Below are 21,482 nucleotides of genomic sequence, written 5' to 3' on the forward strand. Positions count from 1 at the left end.
AACTGTAAATGGATTTATGTTCAACTCTAACTCAGGATCCTAATATAGATGACTGGATGTAATATGGTGGCCATTTATATGTAGCTGTTTCATATATTTATGATGGGATATAATAATATAATGATATAATTTTCACATTATAATATGTCACCTCTGCGGTGGTTCACACCATGGGCTTTGCACACTACAGTAGCACAGAATTTGCTCTCTGCTTTTTCCAGATGAGATCTTTGTGGCATCAGGAGACAGATCGGGGAGACGGGATAATTAGCGCTAACATTCCATGTCCATCTCATTTCTCTACAGCTCTATCGATCATTCCATGGCTGAGCTCACACCAGGCTTTGTCTGTTTTATTTCTGCTAAAGACGTTCCGGGAAGTAACATCACAGGGATCAGACATGACGAGGAGATCTTTGCAGAACATGTGGTAAGTGTAATTAATGGGAAACAATGTAGCGTCAGTTTAATTCTTTCTGGGTAATGATGGAAGAGAGGAAGAGAGGCTCACATCCTCCCAGCATCACTGGAGCTCAGCTCAAGTGATACAATATATTCAGATTCATATATATATTAATGTCAAGTGGTGGCTTTACCTGCGGTTGAACTGTACTTGTATTAAAATTTACCATATTGGCGGCTCTGTAATTCTGCAGATGGTTTTATTGACAATAGTAGAGGGGGAGATAACCCGTAACATAACTGTCTGCAGAGACTTAGGGACCTGTCATCTATCTCATGCTACTTACTTCTATTGACGGTTTAATATTACGGTTCCCCACTGAGCACCAGCTGTGAGTCTTTATAATCCGCCACGCAGGTGACTTGCATCGGACATGTGATTGGTGCTGTGGTCGCTGACACTCAGGAAGACGCGCAGCGGGCAGCGAAAGCTGTGAAGGTTTATTACGAAGAACTGGAGCCCATTATTACTATCCAGGTACAAAGCGTTTGTCACGTGTAAAGATATCGATCTATTGTTTTACGGTCATGAACAGTGGTCGAAGTCTAGAAGTCTAGAAGTGGCCGTTTGGAGATTTAGAAGTGGTGGTATTCAAAATGATGGGGCCAGTTTATTGCGTTGTGATCATTTATTTTAGGCTCTCTTGAAGATAGCAGACCTTTTATTTCTACTTACTGTACCCTCCAATTTAATGGGACTTTTATACCTTCTATGGGTAAATCACATAGGCGTGAAAAGTCCTTTTTTTTTGTCCTGATGATGTGAGAAGGTGAAGATTTAAATGGCGTGCAGCTGATGATTGGGTTTTCATGCATGAGGCATTATCATGTGTGACGACTGTGAATTGAATAGGTCACATAAAGACTACAAGACAAAGGTCTTTTTGTACAGTCCCTGTACAGTAATATGTTTGGTCCGTGGCTCCGTATTGTCCGTACAATCTCACCTTTATGTAATAATCCCGCAGGAAGCCATTGACAAGCAGTCGTTTTATCAGCCCATAAAGAAGATTGAGAATGGAAATATAGAGCAAGGTTTTCAGGAGGCCGACCATATCCTGCAAGGTAATGTCAGCTACAAAGCTCTGTATCGTATATATAGTCTGTGTTTACTTAGGAATATGTATGTATTTAGCTATATAGTGCCTTATAATGACAATTAAACTACATACACAACATAGGAGAATGCAAGTACCTGGGATCAGACACCTGAAGAAGGAGAGCACTGCCCCAAGAGCTTACAATCTAGCTAGGCTACTGGGAGTCGTTACAATGCAGGTGGATTGGCTGCCAGAGACTGGTGTCGGTGTAATGCAATGTAATACTATCATGCTCAGCCTCTTTCCCTATTCAATGTTCCCACTGCTATTTCACTCGATGACAAATGTATACAGTGGTTTTAATTTTAGTGTGTACTAGATGGCCAGCTTGTCTTTGTACATGGCCCTGAACTTTTATTAAAAAGGGCAGATTAATTTAATTCTGCAATGGCTGTGACCAGCCTACATGTTACTCAGTGCTTTACAGAGAATATTTAATCTTTCACAATCAGCCCCAATGGAGCTTACAATCTATAGTCTCTAGCACACACCTGAGGGTTAATTTCGTCAGAAGTCAATTAACCAACTAGCATATCCTCGGGGTGTGGGAGGAGACGGGAGCACCTGGAGGAAACCCACGTAAACACGGGGAGAACATGCAAGCTCCACGCTGATAGGGCCTTGGTTGGAATTGAACCCATAACCCCAGAGCTGTGAGATGGCAATGCTAGCCACTGTGCCAGCATGCTGCCCAAGTATTTAGGCCCCAAGGATTGCCTATTAAGGAGACATTCGAGAGGCGATATAGAAGTGAGATGATGGACTTTCATTTAATTGCCATTATCATTGGATAAGTTTAAAATAAACCACTAATATATATTTGCTTGAGTCGCTTCCCCGTAGTTGTGATTTCTATTGACGTAAATCTGTGATTGCTCCTGTTTCCCAGGGGAGATTTATATCGGTGGACAAGAACACTTCTACCTGGAAACACACTGCTGTATTGCCGTTCCTAAGGGCGAGGACGGAGAGATGGAACTGTTCGCCTCCACACAGAACATGACAGAGACACAGGTAACAATTCCTTTATTACTCAATATATTCACAATGACAGGCAATGTGTTATGAATAGGGAAACAAGTAATGTTCAAAAGTCCATATCTCCCAACCCTGCTGTAATTCAGGACTAATCGTTAGTTTAATGCGAAGAAGAAGCCTAGAAAACCAGACAGTATAAACCAGCAAATAGGATGACATCTGTGGTTGGAATTATACAATCTAACTTAGAGAAAGAGTGTGAAAAGAGGTAAAGAACAGGCTCGAGTGACGCAATCTATTCCTGGAAACCTACAAGAGTAAAATTACAGATAAGTAGAACAAATTATCTCCCTGAAAAGCTACAAACTTTACCTGTCATTCAAAGCAGTTTAGCCACCTTTTCACATGAAGATAAAAGTAAAGTGTCAAGAAGGAGAGAAGAATGACCTACATTTAAATGTTATTGACGGTGTTATTAAGTGGAAGTGTGCTAATTATATGCTGGGAATACAAATTGCCTGTTACATAAGATATTTAACCATTAACTATAATTAAAATGAAACAAATAGGCCAATCAATCGTAAGCTCCTTTTATCAGGCGACAGTCATGTGACATTTGTTGAGTCCTGCTGATTGGCTTATTAACATTCCATGCACTGTGATTGGCCTGATTCCCCAGGGCATATAAATTATTGGTTGAACTGAAGATCGTTGTGTCTGTTCACCTTATTTTATTGAATACTGCCGTAGTTTAATATTTATTTTACTTTTATTTTATTGTCTACCTCTGTTAACTATATATTTATACCCCCCAACTTTAAGACTTCCCAAATCGGGATAGAAGAAACGTAGTGAGCACGATAAGAGTGTGTGGTCACATCTTTGGAAGTGCTCGGCTGCCCCCCTGCCATTTTTCCCCTCCACTAAAAGCCGGGAACATCTCCCAACTGTCCTTGAAACCGGGACAAAAGTCCTGATTTGAGAACAATTGGGGGTATGATTTATTGATATCATAGAAGATAGAGAGAAGCAAGATTAACCTTTTCTTATTTAATGAATTATTATAAGTATGATGTGCCATCATGGCTGCTGATTGGACACCCAGATATTCTATTGCACCTTTCCACCCTGTAAGTCTGACAGCTGTTACGCACAGGTAAAGTGCGCCCTCTAGTGGACAGTCTGTAGGAATGGACGCCGTTAGTGCTTAAATCATTCTGCTTGTCTGGTAATAGCTTTGTATCCTCGTTATCCCAGGCCTTTGCTGCAAGTGCCATCGGGGTACCATTGAACAGGATTGTGGTCCGTGTAAAGAGGATGGGAGGCGGGTTTGGAGGAAAGGAGTCAAGAAGTACAATTGTCTCTACAGCCGTGGCTGTTGCCGCCAACGTGTAAGTTGTAGAGTCCGGTCGATGAGTTCAAGCTGAAATGTCTGGAAACAAGTTTTTTTATAATACCGAATGCAATAAACACTTTTACATTAGTCTTATATTTACCATAACACAAATCATTTTCTCGAATACCATCCTCTACTACTTTGAAAGCAGCCTGGTTACACCACACTCTATAGTTCACCTGTGGCTCCCTATTGGCTCCACAGATCCAGAGCCTTCATCCTTATCAATAGACTTGTCTAAAAAGGGGACACCAAGTTCCAGAGGATTCTATATCAGGATGTCACAGCCAATGGCTCCCCTACCACTCTGCTGGTCTGAGAGGGAGGTAATATGTCTTCATAGGCAAACCGAGGGGGGTTTCCTAGTGCCTGAAAACCCCCCTCCAAGCCTGGGGCACTGTATAATTGAGGTGGCTGGACCCTGGTCCCGCTTCACACGGCTCTGCTTGAAAAGGGAGAGCTGTGTGCACCTAACAGTAGTGCACGCAGCATTGCCCACTGTCTAAAATTATAGCCATGCCCCCATGCATGCTGGTCACGCCCACTGGCGGCGTGGTGTGGAAACCCTCCCCCCTCTTCAAATCCTGCATTTGCCCCTGTCTTGAATATTATTCTCCTTTAAATTTTATACAGGTAGCCCTCGTACTTTACGCCCTTAATCCAATATATGAAGCGATTGTTGTCCCACCCACCTGTGTGATGTCAGCAAGGGGGAGGGGCCTTAATGTGAACTTTAAATCAATAAGTGAACCTGTACTGCCCACTAGGAGACTTACTATTCGCAAATAAAAATAATATATTTGAAAATATTGAATCTCATTTTCATATAACCAGTTTTATACATTATGTCCAGATATGTCTTGATTTATATGTTCCGAGCGTTGAAACATGTAACTGTTTTATACAGGACCGGTCGCCCAGTGCGGTGCATGCTGGATAGAGACGAGGACATGCTTATAACTGGGGGCAGACACCCATATTTTGGGCGTTATAAGGTATTTTTACAAGTTTCCTGTTTTATCCTTAATCACTTATAAAAGTCACTATGGAATAACATTAATCAAAGACAACTTACTTGAGGATAGCTAGAGACTAGAGACACAAAAGCCTATTTATCAATATTAAACTGCTGGGTGCTTTTAACCCACATTAGGAAAATAAAAATAAATTTTAACACTACCTACATAATATTTCAATTGTTGTTTCATAATAGGTCCCTTTATATAATTCCCCCAATCTTCCCTGTGACCTTTGAACCTGAAACCGTTATGTCGAAATGCTCGATACATTGTCTCATTGTATAATCACAGGTTGGATTCAGGAAAAGTGGGGAAGTGACTGCATTAGAGGTTTCCTATTATGCAAATGCTGGCAACTCTGTCGACCTATCACATGCGGTAAGCATCATCACATCATCATCATCATCATCATTTATTTATATAGTGCCAACATATTCCGTAGCGCTTTACAATCACATGACCTCTGTAAACTGAATTGGCTACAGCAGTAAATGTAACATGAACTTTAATAATTTGTCAACAAAAACATATATGGTGCAAAAAAATTATATTGTCCTGACACTATTATATAGGACTATAGCAGTGTCTATGGAACTAAGTAGGGGTGTGATCTTTATCCTTAGAGTCTCATAACCTCTTGATGCTACATTTGCGTTCACTTTTTGAGAAAAAATTGCTGAGCATCAGTAAATGTTTATAAAACATATTTGTCATGGCTAGACGTGAGGCAGGTGAAATTAAAAGTACATATCATCAATTTATATAGTGCCACTGATTCCGCAGCGCTGTACAGAGAACTCAATCACATCAGTCCCTGTCCCATTGGAGCTTACAGTCTAAATTCCCTAACACACACATACATACAGAGAGAGAGAGAGAGACTAGGGTCAATTTTGATAGCAGCCAATTAACCTACCAATATGTTTTTGGAGTGTGGGAGGAAACCAAAGCACCTGGAGGAAACCCATGCAAACACGGGGAGAACATACAAACTCCACACAGATAAGGCCATGGTCAGGAATTGAACTCATGACCCCAGTGCTGTGAGGCAGAAGTGCTAACCACTGAGCCACCGTGCTGCCCAATGCTATTAAATGTTGAATAACAGGTCACCCCTTAATTTGTATTAATTTTCAGATATGTATCTGTCGAAGGAATGCAATACTTTATTTTTTCCACTAGATGTAAGTACTGCACTTGATGTGTATTACTGAAGCATTTGGCCAATTAGGAAGCGCTCTCTGTATAGTAGAGAGATAGTAACTCTTGTATGATTTAAGAAAGAAAATATCATATTAAGCAAATTTTTCAATTTTTTTAAATAAAATAAATATTAACTAAAGTGTGTTCCTTATAAAATATGATATTTTTATAGTTTAAATGATATTAGTCATACACGACATAATTATCCTTTTCATTTTTAATGAAGCCTCTTCTAGCTGTGGTTTACATAGCCCTCAATTGATCATGATATGATTTAAAATCCTTGTTTATCTTTCTACGGCCTTATAGTTAAAATGCAGCACTTACAAATGCTGTTTTTGACAGATTTGTTTTGCTAAAACAGACATTAGCCAGGAACGTTTATTAATCTATGCTATTATTATTTCTCACAGAAACACATTGCAATTCCTTGCACAGCTGTGCCTATTTATTCAGAGTACATAACAAGGAACCTGTGCACTATTCATTTTGGAAAGTGCCCCAAAGCAAACAGTGACTATTATTGATAGATTAGCTGAGACGGAAATGGGCCCATTCACCTAAAAGTAAAAATACCATTTTAAAGTCCTGTTTTTTTGCATTTATCTCCTTGATATCAACTTTAATTTTTTGTTCTCCTAAAATACTGCTTGTTCGAGCCCCATTCATACATTAAATAAGTCACAATAGTAAGGTAGAATGGTCTTTATTACATGTCACATTTGTACATTGATATTTGTGTGCATAGAGTCTGCTTTCCCATATAAAGTGCAGATGGTTGGTGAAGAAAGCGTTCCTCTGAAAGTAGAGGACAGTGTCTACACTCGTCCTTCGCAGAGGATTTGTAGCAGAAGGACAAAGACCTTGCAGCCTCCTACTAGACCGCAGGGGTCAGGGAACTTTTTTACCTTTTACCCCAAAATATATTTAGATACACCAACGTTACCCCCTTGATTTGAAAGGAAGGAAATCATATATTATTAATTATTGGAATTCAAAATTTTATTGAATCTATTCTAAATTTCTTTGAAAGCTTCAACTTCAAAACTTCAGGTTTTGGAGAAATTATGTTGCTTCATTTTTGATACGAGAGCATCAATATTGGGGCATTTTGATGTCAGAGCAATTTGGATACAGTCTTCAGCGTCCAATCGATTTCTCTGCTTTGTTTTTATGGTCGTTAGAGTGGAAAATACTTGTTCGCAAAGGTAGGTTGTTGCAAAAGGCAGCAACTTTTTGACTGTCTCCTCATTTGCAATTTTGATGCCTTTGTAGCTGTTGACATCCAAAAATATGACAGATCTGCTTTGTTTTCAAATGTAATACGTGCTTCATTATTGCATCGAAGCTCAAGAAGTGCCTCTGCCAACCCTTGAGGCTCTTCTGGTACAACAGCAATTTCACATTTAAAGGGGTCTACAATCCAAATGACAGCATGTGAATCAGCAGCATTACCCCCAGGAATTTCATTTTTACCCCATTTGGGGTAATTTACCCCTGTTCCCTGACCACTGTGCTAAAGGGTTATCATACTGCAATAGCCGTGAGGCAGGTACCCACTTGTATTTGATTTAAATACCCCATTCTGCTACAGGAAACATTGTTTCTCTCATCACAAGGATTACGCCCTGCAGTCTTCATCGTGATGACTTGCTAACGCCACATGGGAAGTCAAACAAAACAAATCACACAGAATTAGGGCATGATGCCACAAAACGGCATTTGGCGCTGCGAGTCCACAAATTTCAGCTTTGGACGTAACCCTCTGATATAAGTAGTAATAGGTTTGTTAATGGGAGGAGGTAACTAATATTCTAAAAATCCACAGTGTAATCTGTAGACAGTGGTGGGGCAGGTTTCCAATAAACTGTATGCGCGTTTCGCATTTCTCTACATGACTGATATATATCAGAAAACTAATGCACGAAGATTTTGCGCCAGCAGCTGCATCTGCCTCATGAAATCCCTTTTTTGTTCCTCCTATATCATGTAAAATACTGACTCTGGAATCCCCTTTTTTTTTTTTAGAAATCCTTTACGAAACTGATAAACACAAATGCTCTATTTAAGCCATAAGGTAGCGATAAAATAAATAATACACAAATCATCTTGTGGAATCTGTATTTAAAGAGATAATTTGTGTGGATCCCATATAAAATCAGTCTACCAAATTGAAATCATTTTTCAGTACACTAACGGACAAAAATCCACTTTTCCACAGATTATTGACAGGACTTTGTTCAGTATGGATAATACTTACAAAATACCCAACGTTAAAGGCACTGGATATGTGTGTAAGACCAACTTACCTTCTAATACGGCTTTTCGAGGCTTTGGCGGTCCTCAAGGAATGATGGTGGCTGAGGCTTGGATGAATGACATCTCCCAAGTGTGCAGTCTGCAGCCAGAAGACGTACGTTCCATAGATATTATTTGGCTATGTACTTATACACATTTATATATTCACCTGTGGTGAACACAGTCTAAGGGCTATATCTACTAAACTGCGGGTTTGAAAAAGTGGAGATGTTGCCTATAGCAACCAATCAGATTCTAGCTGTCATTTTGTAGAATGTACTAAATAAATGACAGCTAGAATCTGATTGGTTGCTATAAGTTAATAAGTTAATTTAAATCTAATGTAGTCCCCTTAATCAATAAATAATTATTGTGCACATAATTTATAAGTCAATGATTCCTCCTCTTATGTTCTGAACAGCAAAACAACTGAAACAATCACCTCTTTTTTTCTTGTGTTTGTTATGTCAATTTTTCAAATTGTAGTTTAGCAAATCTGATGATTTGTATTCTTCTTATCAAGTCAGGACAGCGATTTTAAATTGGCACATTGTTAATCTGTGCTTTTATAAGTAGTTTTCTAGCAAATCGACGGTTTTGAGACTCAGAAAATTCGCCATTAGTAAATCTAGTACAAGGGTGGACCTAGAATATAATTTTATCGGGGGCGATTTAGGAGGGGTGATTTAGTCACTGCCCCCTTTTTGACAGCTAAGGCTGCCTGCGGCTGCACACTATGTGCAGCTCCGTTCGGCAGAGACAGGCAGGGACAGTGTGCTACCCGGCCACTCTATTTAAAAAACAATCGGAGCAGCCAGGCAGGACTCTCTGTCTGCCTGTCTCTGCCGAACGGACCTGTACATAGTGTGTAGCCGCAGACAGCAAGCCCCTACTGGGGTGGGGGGGGGGTGATTGCCCCGATCGTCCCCCCCTGGATCCGCCACGGATCTAGTATGTGAAACTGCATCACGTGTGTCAGAAAGTAAACTATTTCATCTTTCAGTTACTATGATATAATTTTTGTTTTCATTGAATATATTTGCTTTGATGTACGACAAGTTAACACTGGTGAAACCAGCTCAGATTGCATTCTCCGCTTTGATCTCAATATTCTCATGATCTCAGTGCGTCTAATTTCCATATATAGGTCAGGAAGCTGAACATGTATAAGGAGGGAGATCTGACTACTTTCAATCAGAAGCTGGAAAATTTCAATGTCCACAGATGCTGGGAGGAATGTCTGCAGAACTCCAACTACCGGGAGAGGAAAGCGGCCATTGAAAAGTTTAACAGGTGATGAATCGGGGGGAACATTTCCTCTGTGCCAGGGCGTAGTGGGCAAGATGCCAATCTGTGCTCTTCTCTTCTAACACATATACACTAAGCACCTCCTAGTGTCACATTTCTCCTCCACTGTTTCATTTAAAAGAAGCCTATTAAAATGATTGTCCCCCCCCCTAATTTGCAGTAAGATGACTTGCCAATATTTGTATCCATTTTTATTCTCTTCTGCCTTTTGGCTGATAAACAACCTTTAAACTTCTCTAAGATCTCATACATGCAAACACCAAGAAAGCCCTCTCTTGTGCACTGACAAATTGGGCTCTAGTGAATAAGAAGGGCGGAGGATGTGAAGAAAAGATTATATTGAAATAGTCATCTCACAAGTAGATGGGTTAGAAAAAACTTATATATATATATATATATATATATATATATATACTACAAGTTAACCCGTGCATGATACTCATGCATTCTAGTCAAATCAAGCTACTTAAGGTGTTAAATAGGTTCTTGTCATGCATTTGGGGCTAGCCCAGGCCTCCTCAGGGGAAAAGTGTTACTTCCCGACATAAGCGCCCTTTTTTAACATGTTTTTTTCCACATGTCACCACCTTATCATTTTTCTCCATCACCTCATCCTTCATCTTCATCGCCACATCCTTCATCAAGCTACTTAAGGTGTTAAAAACTCCCCACTGTCACCCCCGGCAACCACCAACCACTCCCAACTGTCACTTCTCCTTCAAGAAATATATAGGTCAGTGTATAACTCTGCCCAGCAGGTGGCACTGCAGCTTGTTTGTTTTTTTTCCCACACACGCCACTAGGCATTTATATAGTAGATGACTATTTCAAAATGTACATTAAGTTGTATATATTGGAATATTTAGATTAACCTGTGAGCTCAATTATATTTTTCAAAGACTCTTGTAAAAATTGGTCATTGTCATTATGTAGACCACAAACAATTTTGGTCTTGTTGTCTTACATAGGCAGCACCGCTGGAAGAAGAGGGGGATCGCCATCATCCCAACTAAGTTTGGAATCTCCTTTACCCTCTCCTTTCTCAATCAGGTTTATATTGCTTTATTTTTATGATAAACCCAGATATTGTATTACACTAGGAAAGCAACCCAGACTTTGGCTGCCAGGGATTTCTAATGGGAAATAAACCTGAGTATGTGGTATTAGGAGTGTTCTTAATGTAGGGCCCAGGGACGTACATTACGGTCATGTGGGGTGTAGTGTAGATAGTGAAGGACATAGTATAATGTGTGGGTTTTTTTGTTAGTGAGATATGGGGTAGATTTAGCAAACCTTCTAAAAAAGGAAAAGTAGAGGTGTTGCCCATAGCAACCATTCAGATTCTAGCTATTATTTATCTCGTACATTCTAGAAAATGATAGAATCTGATTGGTTGCTATGGGCAACATATCCACTTTTAATGTTTAGAAGGTTCGAGAAATCTACCCCGTAATGTGTTTTTGTGTAAGGACATTACTGTGGGTTGTGTGGGATGGTGTATTTTTAGTCATGCGTTTGCGTATGTTAGAGTTAAGCTGCCCATACATGGGCATGCGACCAAACAACCGGATCTTATTGGGCACAATAATTGCGTTCGGTTGATGACAGCAGACATTGGCAAATCCCGGTCTTTAGCCAACATGATTTTCTACCAATCCCAATCCAGATTGATACTGAACTGATTTTGATCAGGATAGGCAGTCATTTTTGTACCCGTTGGAGCTGTTATTATAACATCCTGCCACCAGCAGATCACCTGTCACGCTTCTGGTATCACAAACGGAACCCAATAGCCAGGTAGTTCTGAATTCAGAAGGATTTATTTTGGTATACAAATAAATCTCCAGTTTCCAACAAATAAAGTCCAAAGTCACAAGAGTATAAAGGTCTGGTGGAAGTACCAAGTACTTGTAGTCCAAATCACAAGGAGTAAGGTTCTGTGGAAGCATCTGGTTCAGATACAAACACAATACTCGTGCAAAGGCTTCATAACAGGAAGTGCCTTTTCCAGGCCCAAACAGGAAATGGGATCCAAGATGGAATCTTCATGAGACAGTCCCGGCCATCTTGGATAAGGGCTATTGTAAGGGCAAGTTCATAACAGAGATCCAAGATGGAAACTTCATGAGGCAATCACGGCCATCTTGAATGAGGGCAAAACTAAGGGCAAGTACATAACATCACCGTATAGAAACTGGAAGGTAGACGGACATTTTACAGTGTCGGCTGTATGAACCCTTGCTGGCATGAAGGACACCAGTAAAGATGATCCATTTCTATATTCAAGTCTGTCAGTCCTCCTAACTTCTTTGTCCTGGCTCTCTCCCCCAGTTATTACCACCCTATTTGTGTCTCCCCCTTCCCTTTAGGATGTTAGCTCTCATGAGCAGGGCCCTCTTTCCTTGTGTGCTCCTTCTACTATTCCATCACCCTCTGTACCTCTTGGCCTGCTTCCCTAGCCCTGTTTTCCCTGTCTTCTTAAGCTTCGGCCTTCTTCTCGCTGATTTCTACCATCCCTTCCACTATCTGTCCCAGAAATATTCTGATTTGCTTTACCCTGTCACCTGTGTTTGTATATATTTTTGTATCATGTTGTGTCTTGGTTCTGTTTTCGGTATATATGTAATGTACGGCGCTGCGGACCCTTTGTGGCGCCTTATAAGTCAAAGATAATAATAATAATAATAATAATGACCTCATTAAGGGGAAACTATGTTTACCCATCGGAGGAGAATCAGTGTTCTCAATAAAATGTTGTTTTTTTTCCTTTTGTATTTATTAGTTCTTTGTGGTGTTTTTGGTTATGTGTTTGTTTAGGGACATTAGCGTGAGGAGAGGGAGAACAAATGTAGTCAGTCCCAAATTGAAATGTGCACAGTTAGACTGACATATAGAGCAGATGTATAGGGTCTGACATATATACTCAGACGCTCACTCACTCAGGTGTGTGGTGTCAGGTTAGTTCTGGCTCAGATTTTGCACCGGGGCCCGGTGATCATTAGCTGTGACACTAACCCCGGTGTGTCTTGTAAATATTAGATGTACAGTATTTATTGACATTCCAGTAATCGGTTTATCTGTGATCGTTGCAGGCTGGAGCGCTGGTCCATGTGTATACAGACGGCTCTGTTCTGCTCACCCATGGAGGGACAGAAATGGGTCAGGGTCTTCACACCAAAATGATTCAGGTAATGGAACAAGGAAAACTAAAACTGCCAGACTTACAGGGCAATAAAATATCTGTTTATATTGCATTTACAATCAAAGAAGAACATACCCATAAATTAATCTAATAATATAAAAGAATGTGACTTAAAAAGAATGTCCACTATTTTGTAATTACTATCCCCCAAAAATAAGAGGACTTTGCAATTAAATATCAAATCTGATGGATTTCTGATGGCTGCTTGCCAAGGTCTGTTGTCAAAGGGGAGGAAGGGGTCAAAAACTTGTATCTTTCCAAAATGTTTAAATATTTGCCGATACAACATGGTACCTCTGGACTTTAGTTCACAGCACTGCCTGGGCTAAATGTAGATTATTCCTGTTTTTTGTGGTTGATCTGGGTAACAGACACTGCTGTGCAGTCTTGTCTTGCCTGGTTCCCTTTCAAACATTAATTCGGTGTTACCTTCTCTGCAACTGTTAGTTCTGTGCAGAAAGGATTCAAACACTATCTGGTCTGACCAGGCTATGGGCAGCTTGGTATTAACATTATAGGCGAGAGGCAGATACTGTTGAATACTTGCTGCGATGCATGATGGTAGATGTAGTTTGCAGACAGACCTGTGATGTCACTGAAGGCTATAATTGGAATTACAATTTAATTTTTCATCCTGTGAACCCATTTACTGCTAAAAATTCTTTATTTAATTTGTAGCGCTACACTGACTACATGTGATGGAATCCATTGTTTGGTCTCTAAGCGACAAGGGAGCCCAAGGCCAATTTAAATGCTGACATTGAGGGCCAAATTGGACAGATACAGTTATGAAAGTTGGGATAAACACCTGGATCGTGAAGTCTTCTTTCTGCGTCGTGGTTGACTGATGACACCAGATATTCACCAATTGGGTCACTAGACATTCTGACCAATGAAATCTGAATTTATTTTTATTCTTCATAGCTATTGTTTGGACAGACACACACTGTTGTTTCAATTTAATCGACCAACCAGCGTCTACATATGTAGCCAACACAGATGATCAAATGAACCGTGGTATATTAGCCAGGTCTAGAGCTTCAGAAGGAAGTTGAATAGTTTAGGCGTAATGTAGAGATTTCACCATGTAACAAGTGATGAAAGAACGGATTAATACCAGGAATTTCTTCCATTATGTAGGTCGCCAGTAGGAGTTTGGGAATAGCGTCTTCTAAAATACATATAAGTGAGACCAGCACCAATACTGTCCCCAACACTTCTCCAACGGCGGCGTCGGTCAGTTCTGACCTCAACGGCATGGCCATTTACGTAAGATTTACCTCTGAACGTTAGATACAAATTGTTGTATAGAAAAGAATTGAAAGCAACATTCTCAAATATATACGCAAAACTTACAGGAACCTTGGAAACTGGTATAACTATGTCCCTATCTTTATAGAACGCTTGTCAGACATTGCTGCAGAGGCTGGAGCCTTACAAAAAATCCAACCCGAGTGGGCCATGGGAGAGCTGGGTACGTATCTGTCTACGCTGCTGTCTTGTCACATTCATAAATACGGCACCTTGGTTATAGTGGTGAGCATATGTGGGAAATAATTCCACTTTATTAATCCTATAACCTCCCAATAGTCCTGATATTTGCAGGACAGACTAGATGTTGGGTGTCCACAAGGGTCACGATTTGCAGGTTTGGTAAAGTATGTTTTTGGAGTGTGGGAGGAAACCGGAGCACCTGGAGGAAATCTACGCAAACCCAGGGAGAACATACAAACTCCACACAGATAAGGCCATGATCGGGAATTGAACTCATGACCCCAGTGCTTTATTTCCTCTTAACACTTAATAAAAATGATATTCATATAAATAAGCTAAGAATGGAAGATCCTATACCCAAAAAGCTGCCAGTGTGCACAAAGTACTTAAAAATTATTTTCATTTTAATGTGAAATGTCTGGTCTGTCCCCTGGTTACCCAGACCTCTGGTAAATTAACCGGAAACAACTATCGCCCTCACTTACCTGTTCCAGAAAGCTTCGTAATGCTGTCTCTCTCTAGCGCTACACAAAGACACATGACCATGCTCTGATCGAACTTACCTATAGTAAAATAAACCGACTAGAAGCCAAATACATGATGAATAAATTAAATATTATTCTATTTTCATTACATTTCCATAAACAAGGTTGGCTGGTCCAACATATGAAATAGATAATACTATATGTTCCACGCACCCACCACAATGTTACTGACAACAATTCTCGTTTCCTTTCCAGATAAGATCTGCTTACGAGGATAGAGTGAGCCTCTCCGCCACAGGATTTTACAAGTATGTTGCTGAGCCTGGTCATCATGTAAAGGAGGGCAGGGATACCTGTTACGTATAGATGGCAAAACAATTTTCCAATATTATAGATCTGTCAGATTTTGACTTATTTGGCACAGTTGAAAGAGTTTGTAGATTTTTTGGGCAATACGCAATACGTTTACCTTAAATTATCAGTATGAGTTGGTATTTAAAGCCATACAGGTGACTGGAGGACATTACTGACAGTCAGATCACGTTCTTAGATACGTCTTACACACTGACACATTACGGTTTCTTATTCATCCCAACGCAAACACCAATGCAGCAAAGCTTTAACAGCCTCTGGCCTGTGGACAAGTTTACAGAGTTTCACACAATAACAATTTATTTCAAATAAAGACAACTGCATCATAAATACTGACCTGAAGAGCTTACAATCTATGCAAAAATATACGTCTGGAGCGAAATCTGTGTTTTCGAATAAAATTGTTGAAAGTGAATATTGTTTTATTTCCTTCCATCATTCGTTGCCCGAGACGCAAAAATAGGATTTATAAAACTTAAGGGACCCTGTAAAAATATTAAAAACAGACATAGTAAAGAGATGTGCTCCAAATGTAACTCCACCAATGCTGAATATTTTTCTGAATCCAGAAATAAATAACAGAAGTGCGGTATTGAAAAGCTGTCGATAGTTAAATGAAACCTAGGATTAGACTGGGCCTCTATGCACCAAGCAGCTGCCTCATTTGCTTATGTTACCTTATTCGTTCCATTCAGAAATGCAAACCACTACCGTTGTACTTATTATGTATCACTTGTACTGTATGCAATTAGTAAATATTTTTTTCCATCCAAGGATTGACGGGATTGGGTATAACCCTGAAACCAATACGGGAAATCCCAGCAACTACTTCAGCTATGGGGTGGCATCTTCTGAAGTGGAGATCGACTGTTTAACCGGTGACCATAAGGTATGAGCAGCGATAATCCCTGACCCAATATAATGTACATCTGTTACCAGGAAAATAAATGAATAAAATACAATAAATAAGGAGAGGAGGAGACAGGTTCTGCTAAAAGAAAGATGGCGGCTGACATTGTAACTTCTAATATCTGAGAAGATAACTGGTCATTACAAATGCTTTGGAAAAAAACATTTTTGTGTTGATGATTTAAACACACACAAGGGTTATTTACAAAACTAAAATCGCACCCTCATATTGCAAATGACAATAGGAGCCTATTGTTTCATAAACACCAATATTTATATATTTAAGAGCATGGACCACTATGTCAAGATCATGGTGGGGTGCAGGGGCAAACGTAGGATTTGTAGAGGGGGGTTTCCACACCACGCCACCAGTGGGCGTGACCAGCATGCATGGGGGCGTGGCTATAATTTTAGACAGTGCTTGGCTGCTCTCCAACTCTTCCTATCCCCATAATATACATGGATAATGCTGCGTGGACTACTGTTAGGTGCACACAGCTCTCCCTTTTTTTAAGCAGAGCTGTGTGAAGCGGGGCCAGGGTCCAGCCACCTCAATTATATAGTGCCCTTGGAGGGGGGTTTCCAGGCACTAGGAACCCCCCCCCCCCTCTGTTTGCATATGGGGTGTAAAACGATGCTACTTCTGATGAGAGGAGCATGAAACATGCAGCCAGAGGTGCTCATAGAATGTCTATTGATTCTGTGTTGCAGGACAAGAGTTTTAAATAAGCTTCAGGGGTTGGACATAGCTCATCTAGCAGGTGAGCCCTGATTTTTTTTTTTGTGTCCTGATTCTTACACATTACTGGTGGTTGCACATTTGGGCCTGCAAATAGCCACACAGAACACCAGCATGTAGTCTTATACCTATGTACGTGCTAAGCAGACAGACAGGTGCTTTTGCGTATATTCTGCGGTTACTCATAATGGGTCTGATTCATTAAGGAAAGGAAAGCAAAAAAAATGAGTAACTTTGCACCTGAGAAAAACCATGTTACATTGGAGGGGGAGGTAAATATAAAATGTGATGGCAGAGTTAAAGTTGAGGTAGGGCATGTCCTAGATTAACGTTACATTTCATTGTAAAAATAAAGCTATCAAGTATTTGTGTGATACATGAAAAACAGCCACTATTTATCTTATGTGCCAAATAATAAACTAAATGCACCCCTTGTATTGTAACATGGTTTTGTCCAGGGGAAAACTTACTTTTCTTAATGAATCAGCCCCGATGTGTTTATGTTGTGTTTTGTTTTTTTTTAGAACAGAACAAATTTCGGGTTTAAATTATTTAATTTAATTAATTTTCATCATGTTTGAAAGAAAAAAAAAGTGTTTTCTGAAAGTTTTGGGAAACAAACAGTTAAAGTATATAATATTATAATTATAATATGCCATGAACGATAATATGGTTATTTTTTTGTGGGCGTGACCAGCATGCATGGGGGCGTGGCTATAATATTAGACAGTGCTTGGCTGCTCTCCAACTCTCCCTATCCCCATAATATACAGAGCCTTGTGAAGCAGGGGCAGGGTCCAGCCACCTTAATTATACAGTGCCTCAGGCTTGGAGGGGGGCTTACAGGCACTAGGAAACCACCCCCTCTGTTTGCCTATGAGCACCATCAGAACATACACACAAAAAACCTCATCAACACTTCTTTTGTACTATAATCATTAATAAAAAGACATTGAATTTTTTTTTAACATGAAATACATACTTTACGTCAGGATGTTATTAATGCCCAGATCGTTGAATTGGACAGATGTGTGCGCTCCACCGTGGCCCGTCCTTACTGTATATTGCCTGCGTGTCATTTGCTTTCGGACTTAAATTGCATGCTCTTGCGTTCACTGGTGTAAAGTCAGTTTCTGAGCAAGCACTGAGCAATTTCATGCAAAATACGGCACGCAACGGGACTTTAAGCTGTGTTACATACAATGTTAGGTAACACAGCTTAAAAAGAAAACAACATTTTCTGTATAAATGTCCCAATTCTCACAGTTAGTAACGTCTGTGTTTAGTAATGTTTCTATGTCTTTTTCTCTTTATAGAACCTACGCACAGATATAGTAATGGATGTCGGCATCAGTCTTAACCCAGCCATAGATATAGGGCAGGTGAGTAATATGGAATTGTTTATTATGATCATTATAGTCCATGGAATCATGTTATATCCAGGAAACCCATCCACAGGATTCATGGGAATTAACTCTTCCTTGCTCAGGTGGAAGGTGCGTTTGTACAAGGACTCGGCCTTTTTACCTTGGAAGAGTTAAAATATTCGCCCGAGGGAAACCTGTACACAAGAGGTCCCGGAATGTACAAGATACCGGCCTTCGGCGACATTCCGGCAGAATTCAACGTATCGCTCCTACGTGACTGTCCAAACAGCAAAGCCATCTACTCGTCCAAGGTACAGGAGACATTTTTTAAAATCTGCAACGAGGATTCACTAAAAACGCAAACCCATTATTTTAGATATTTTGCTGTACATTTTCTTAACTACTCTCCCAGTAACTGAGCACAAGTTTGTAATATTGAGATGTTTTATAAGTTTCTGGAGCGTTAACAGCACATAGTTCTGTAGAAATCTAGAGCAATTGAAGACGGCGGTTATAGATGCAACTGGGCCAGTCGGCATTGATATCCTCCCTCTGTGCGCCCGTTACTGTTACGGCACCAAGCAGTCTTCTCTGGAGCACCATGTGAGTGCAGGAGCTGGTGGGTGCGAGGTTCTTCTAATCCGTGGCCCCTGGGCCACAGGTTGTCTGTGGTTCTGCTAGTTTTGGGGATGGGCTCTATAAATGATTGGCATCTTCTCGATGTTACTTGTTCGCATGTTGTACTAATCATCGCATTTTTCAATTCAGGCTGTTGGGGAGCCTCCGCTTTTCTTGTCGGCCTCCATTTTCTATGCCATTAAAGACGCCATCGCGTCGGCCAGGGCGGAGTCCGGCATTACTGGACTATTTAGACTGGACAGTCCGGCCACCCCAGAGAAGATACGCAACGCTTGTGTGGATCAGTTCACCAAACTGGTAGGAGCCTGTCATAGTCTCAGGGACACGGTGCTGTGATTTATCTGTTAGCCATTCAGCCATTCCAAGAACATATGTTATGTGAATATCCAATTTGAACAAAATCTCCATGTGACTTTCATTTATGGGGTGGGGTACGGAATAACGGTGCTGATTCCACCGACAAGACTTACCACGACATCTTGAGACCGAAGAAAGAAGACGCCGGCGGGACTGGATGACGTCACTGACATAGACGACGCTGTTAACGCTGCTCTTAAGGGGGTAATGTAACTATGGGGCCATGTACAATGTACTTTACAAAGGGTTCTACATTGTACATGGCCCCATAGTTACATTACCACTGTAAGAGCAGCGTTAACAGCGTCGCCTATGTCAGTGATGTCATCCAGTCCCGCCGGCGTCTTCTGTCTTCGGAATTGCCATAAGTCGCTTCACAGAAGAGTCGTGATGGATCGTCGTCTGGGAAGTTGCCGTCCGGACTGAAGATGTGGTGGTAAGTGTTGCCGGTGTAGTCAGCATCGATCTGATGATTACCACCGCATTTATGGACCTAATTACCAGGCATGTAGCAATTATAATGTAGGACCCTCACTTTGTCACCGAGACGTGTATCTGATTCTGAGTATTAGTACAGATGTTTTGTGGAAACCATCCATTCCTTTCACAAGGTACAGAGAAGGGTCATAGTCTGTGATTGGGGTGGGTTCTTGTATAAAAAGCTGTAAACGTTACCCTCATCCAGGGCTGGCATCTGGGAATAAGGCCTCCGGAGTGTTTAAACAAGACCCACTACTGAATCTCTATCTCATTCCTGATTGACTTCATCACATTTATCTCAGTCAGACATTATCCCTGGGCTGGACAGTTCTCCAGCCGCTCCCCCATTCAGCGCCCTGTCACATGACATGGCACAGCAGCGTGATAGGCTGACCGCTTTCCTTTCCATCACGAAAAAAAGACAATATATTATTAAACAAACATCTAAAGGAAAGATCCAATTGCCGGTGATACGGCGCGTGGACATCCCACTGCGCACACTGCCGGCAACTACGGCAGGAATCTCTGCTCATTATCTCCTCACACCTCTATGGGGTCCAAGGAAAAAGAAGCGGAGATTCCAGCCGTAACATCGGCGCAAAGTGTCTAGTTTAAAATATAATTTAAAACCTAATTATAACAATGATCATTAAAACACTGTTTTATTCATTTTTCGCAAAACTAGTAATCAATCATGCATTATGAAGAACAATATAGAGAACAAAGTACTCTACTGAAAAAAATCAGGATAACAGCAGTCTGTTCATGACCTATGTAATATAACATCATTATTTCCGTGAGCTGTGTGTAGTTCTGAACCGTTCTATCTTGTTCTCCTGCAGTGCCCAGTTACAGAACCAGGAACGTTTAAACCATGGACTATACGAGTTTAATGAGAGAACCTTCTGTGACCTGGAGCCTTTACCAAAGTATATCGTCCACACTCAGGGAAACAAATCTTTGGACACGGCTGGTTATATTGATGGCGTCAATGCTAAAGGTTTTGCAGAACATTGTCAATAACCGTTCTGTGATGTACTGGAGATCGTTTCCAGAATCACATCTTTCAACAGAGGAATCTGCAGCGTTAGGAGACTTAATTTATGCTTTCGGGGGATTTCAAGATATTTTATTCTATTCAGATGTGGCCGCAAGATTGTTCATTCTTGTATTAAATACATTTTATTAACAAAATACACTACTAGCGAACAAGATGTAATTAGGAATCAACATTTATTTTTATTAATTTATACACCAAATGGTTTCTATTTGCATAAAAAAAAATTGTACTCTTTAAAAATTGCTACAATCTATTTAGCCAAATGTATTTTTTAATCATGAACATCTGTTAAAATATAAATAAACAGATTGGAAAAAAAAAAAAAGAGTAACGACATCTCATCCATTCAATTAAACATTTTATTCTCCTAATATGCTGCTCCCTCATGGAGCCTCTGGTATGTCTTACCTCTTTGTGTGCTCGGCATTTGTATGACAATGGGATACACAGCACCATTAAGGTAAAGCGTTAGCACAGTATAAGTGATTTCTTATATGAAAGTGTAATAAAGGGAAATAGAGTTGACCGTGACCGAAAACATCCATCAAAGACTGCCAGATAATTAGACTTAGAGGGGTGAGAAGGGTGCGAGATGTGTATTTCGGCAATCAGTT

General features: G+C 40.4%; 1 protein-coding gene across 4 annotated transcripts in view; it reads left to right on the top strand.

Moving 5' to 3' along the window:
- The window catches only part of XDH (xanthine dehydrogenase), a 65,168-nt gene extending 44,010 nt beyond the window's left edge, over positions 1 to 21,158 (top strand). For 3 of the 4 annotated variants that reach the window (XM_075204360.1, XM_075204361.1, XM_075204363.1), the window contains 19 exons: positions 307 to 430; positions 821 to 940; positions 1,431 to 1,527; positions 2,452 to 2,576; positions 3,798 to 3,931; positions 4,844 to 4,931; positions 5,247 to 5,333; positions 8,380 to 8,571; positions 9,604 to 9,749; positions 10,733 to 10,814; positions 12,857 to 12,952; positions 14,107 to 14,235; positions 14,366 to 14,440; positions 15,201 to 15,253; positions 16,092 to 16,206; positions 18,282 to 18,347; positions 18,455 to 18,643; positions 19,101 to 19,268; positions 20,651 to 21,158. In XM_075204360.1, coding sequence (XP_075060461.1) covers positions 307 to 430; positions 821 to 940; positions 1,431 to 1,527; positions 2,452 to 2,576; positions 3,798 to 3,931; positions 4,844 to 4,931; positions 5,247 to 5,333; positions 8,380 to 8,571; positions 9,604 to 9,749; positions 10,733 to 10,814; positions 12,857 to 12,952; positions 14,107 to 14,235; positions 14,366 to 14,440; positions 15,201 to 15,253; positions 16,092 to 16,206; positions 18,282 to 18,347; positions 18,455 to 18,643; positions 19,101 to 19,268; positions 20,651 to 20,701 — 2,137 coding nt within the window. In that variant the 3' untranslated portion in view covers positions 20,702 to 21,158. Of the gene's footprint in view, positions 1 to 306; positions 431 to 820; positions 941 to 1,430; positions 1,528 to 2,451; positions 2,577 to 3,797; positions 3,932 to 4,843; positions 4,932 to 5,246; positions 5,334 to 8,379; positions 8,572 to 9,603; positions 9,750 to 10,732; positions 10,815 to 12,856; positions 12,953 to 14,106; positions 14,236 to 14,365; positions 14,441 to 15,200; positions 15,254 to 16,091; positions 16,207 to 16,937; positions 16,988 to 18,281; positions 18,348 to 18,454; positions 18,644 to 19,100; positions 19,269 to 20,650 lie in introns of those variants that run through there. The other variant, XR_012689804.1, reaches the window with a different exon arrangement.
- The last annotated feature ends 324 nt before the right edge of the window (positions 21,159 to 21,482 follow it).

This window comes from Mixophyes fleayi, chromosome 3 (genome assembly GCF_038048845.1).
Source record: "Mixophyes fleayi isolate aMixFle1 chromosome 3, aMixFle1.hap1, whole genome shotgun sequence".
NCBI classification, from domain to species: Eukaryota; Metazoa; Chordata; class Amphibia; order Anura; family Limnodynastidae; genus Mixophyes; species Mixophyes fleayi.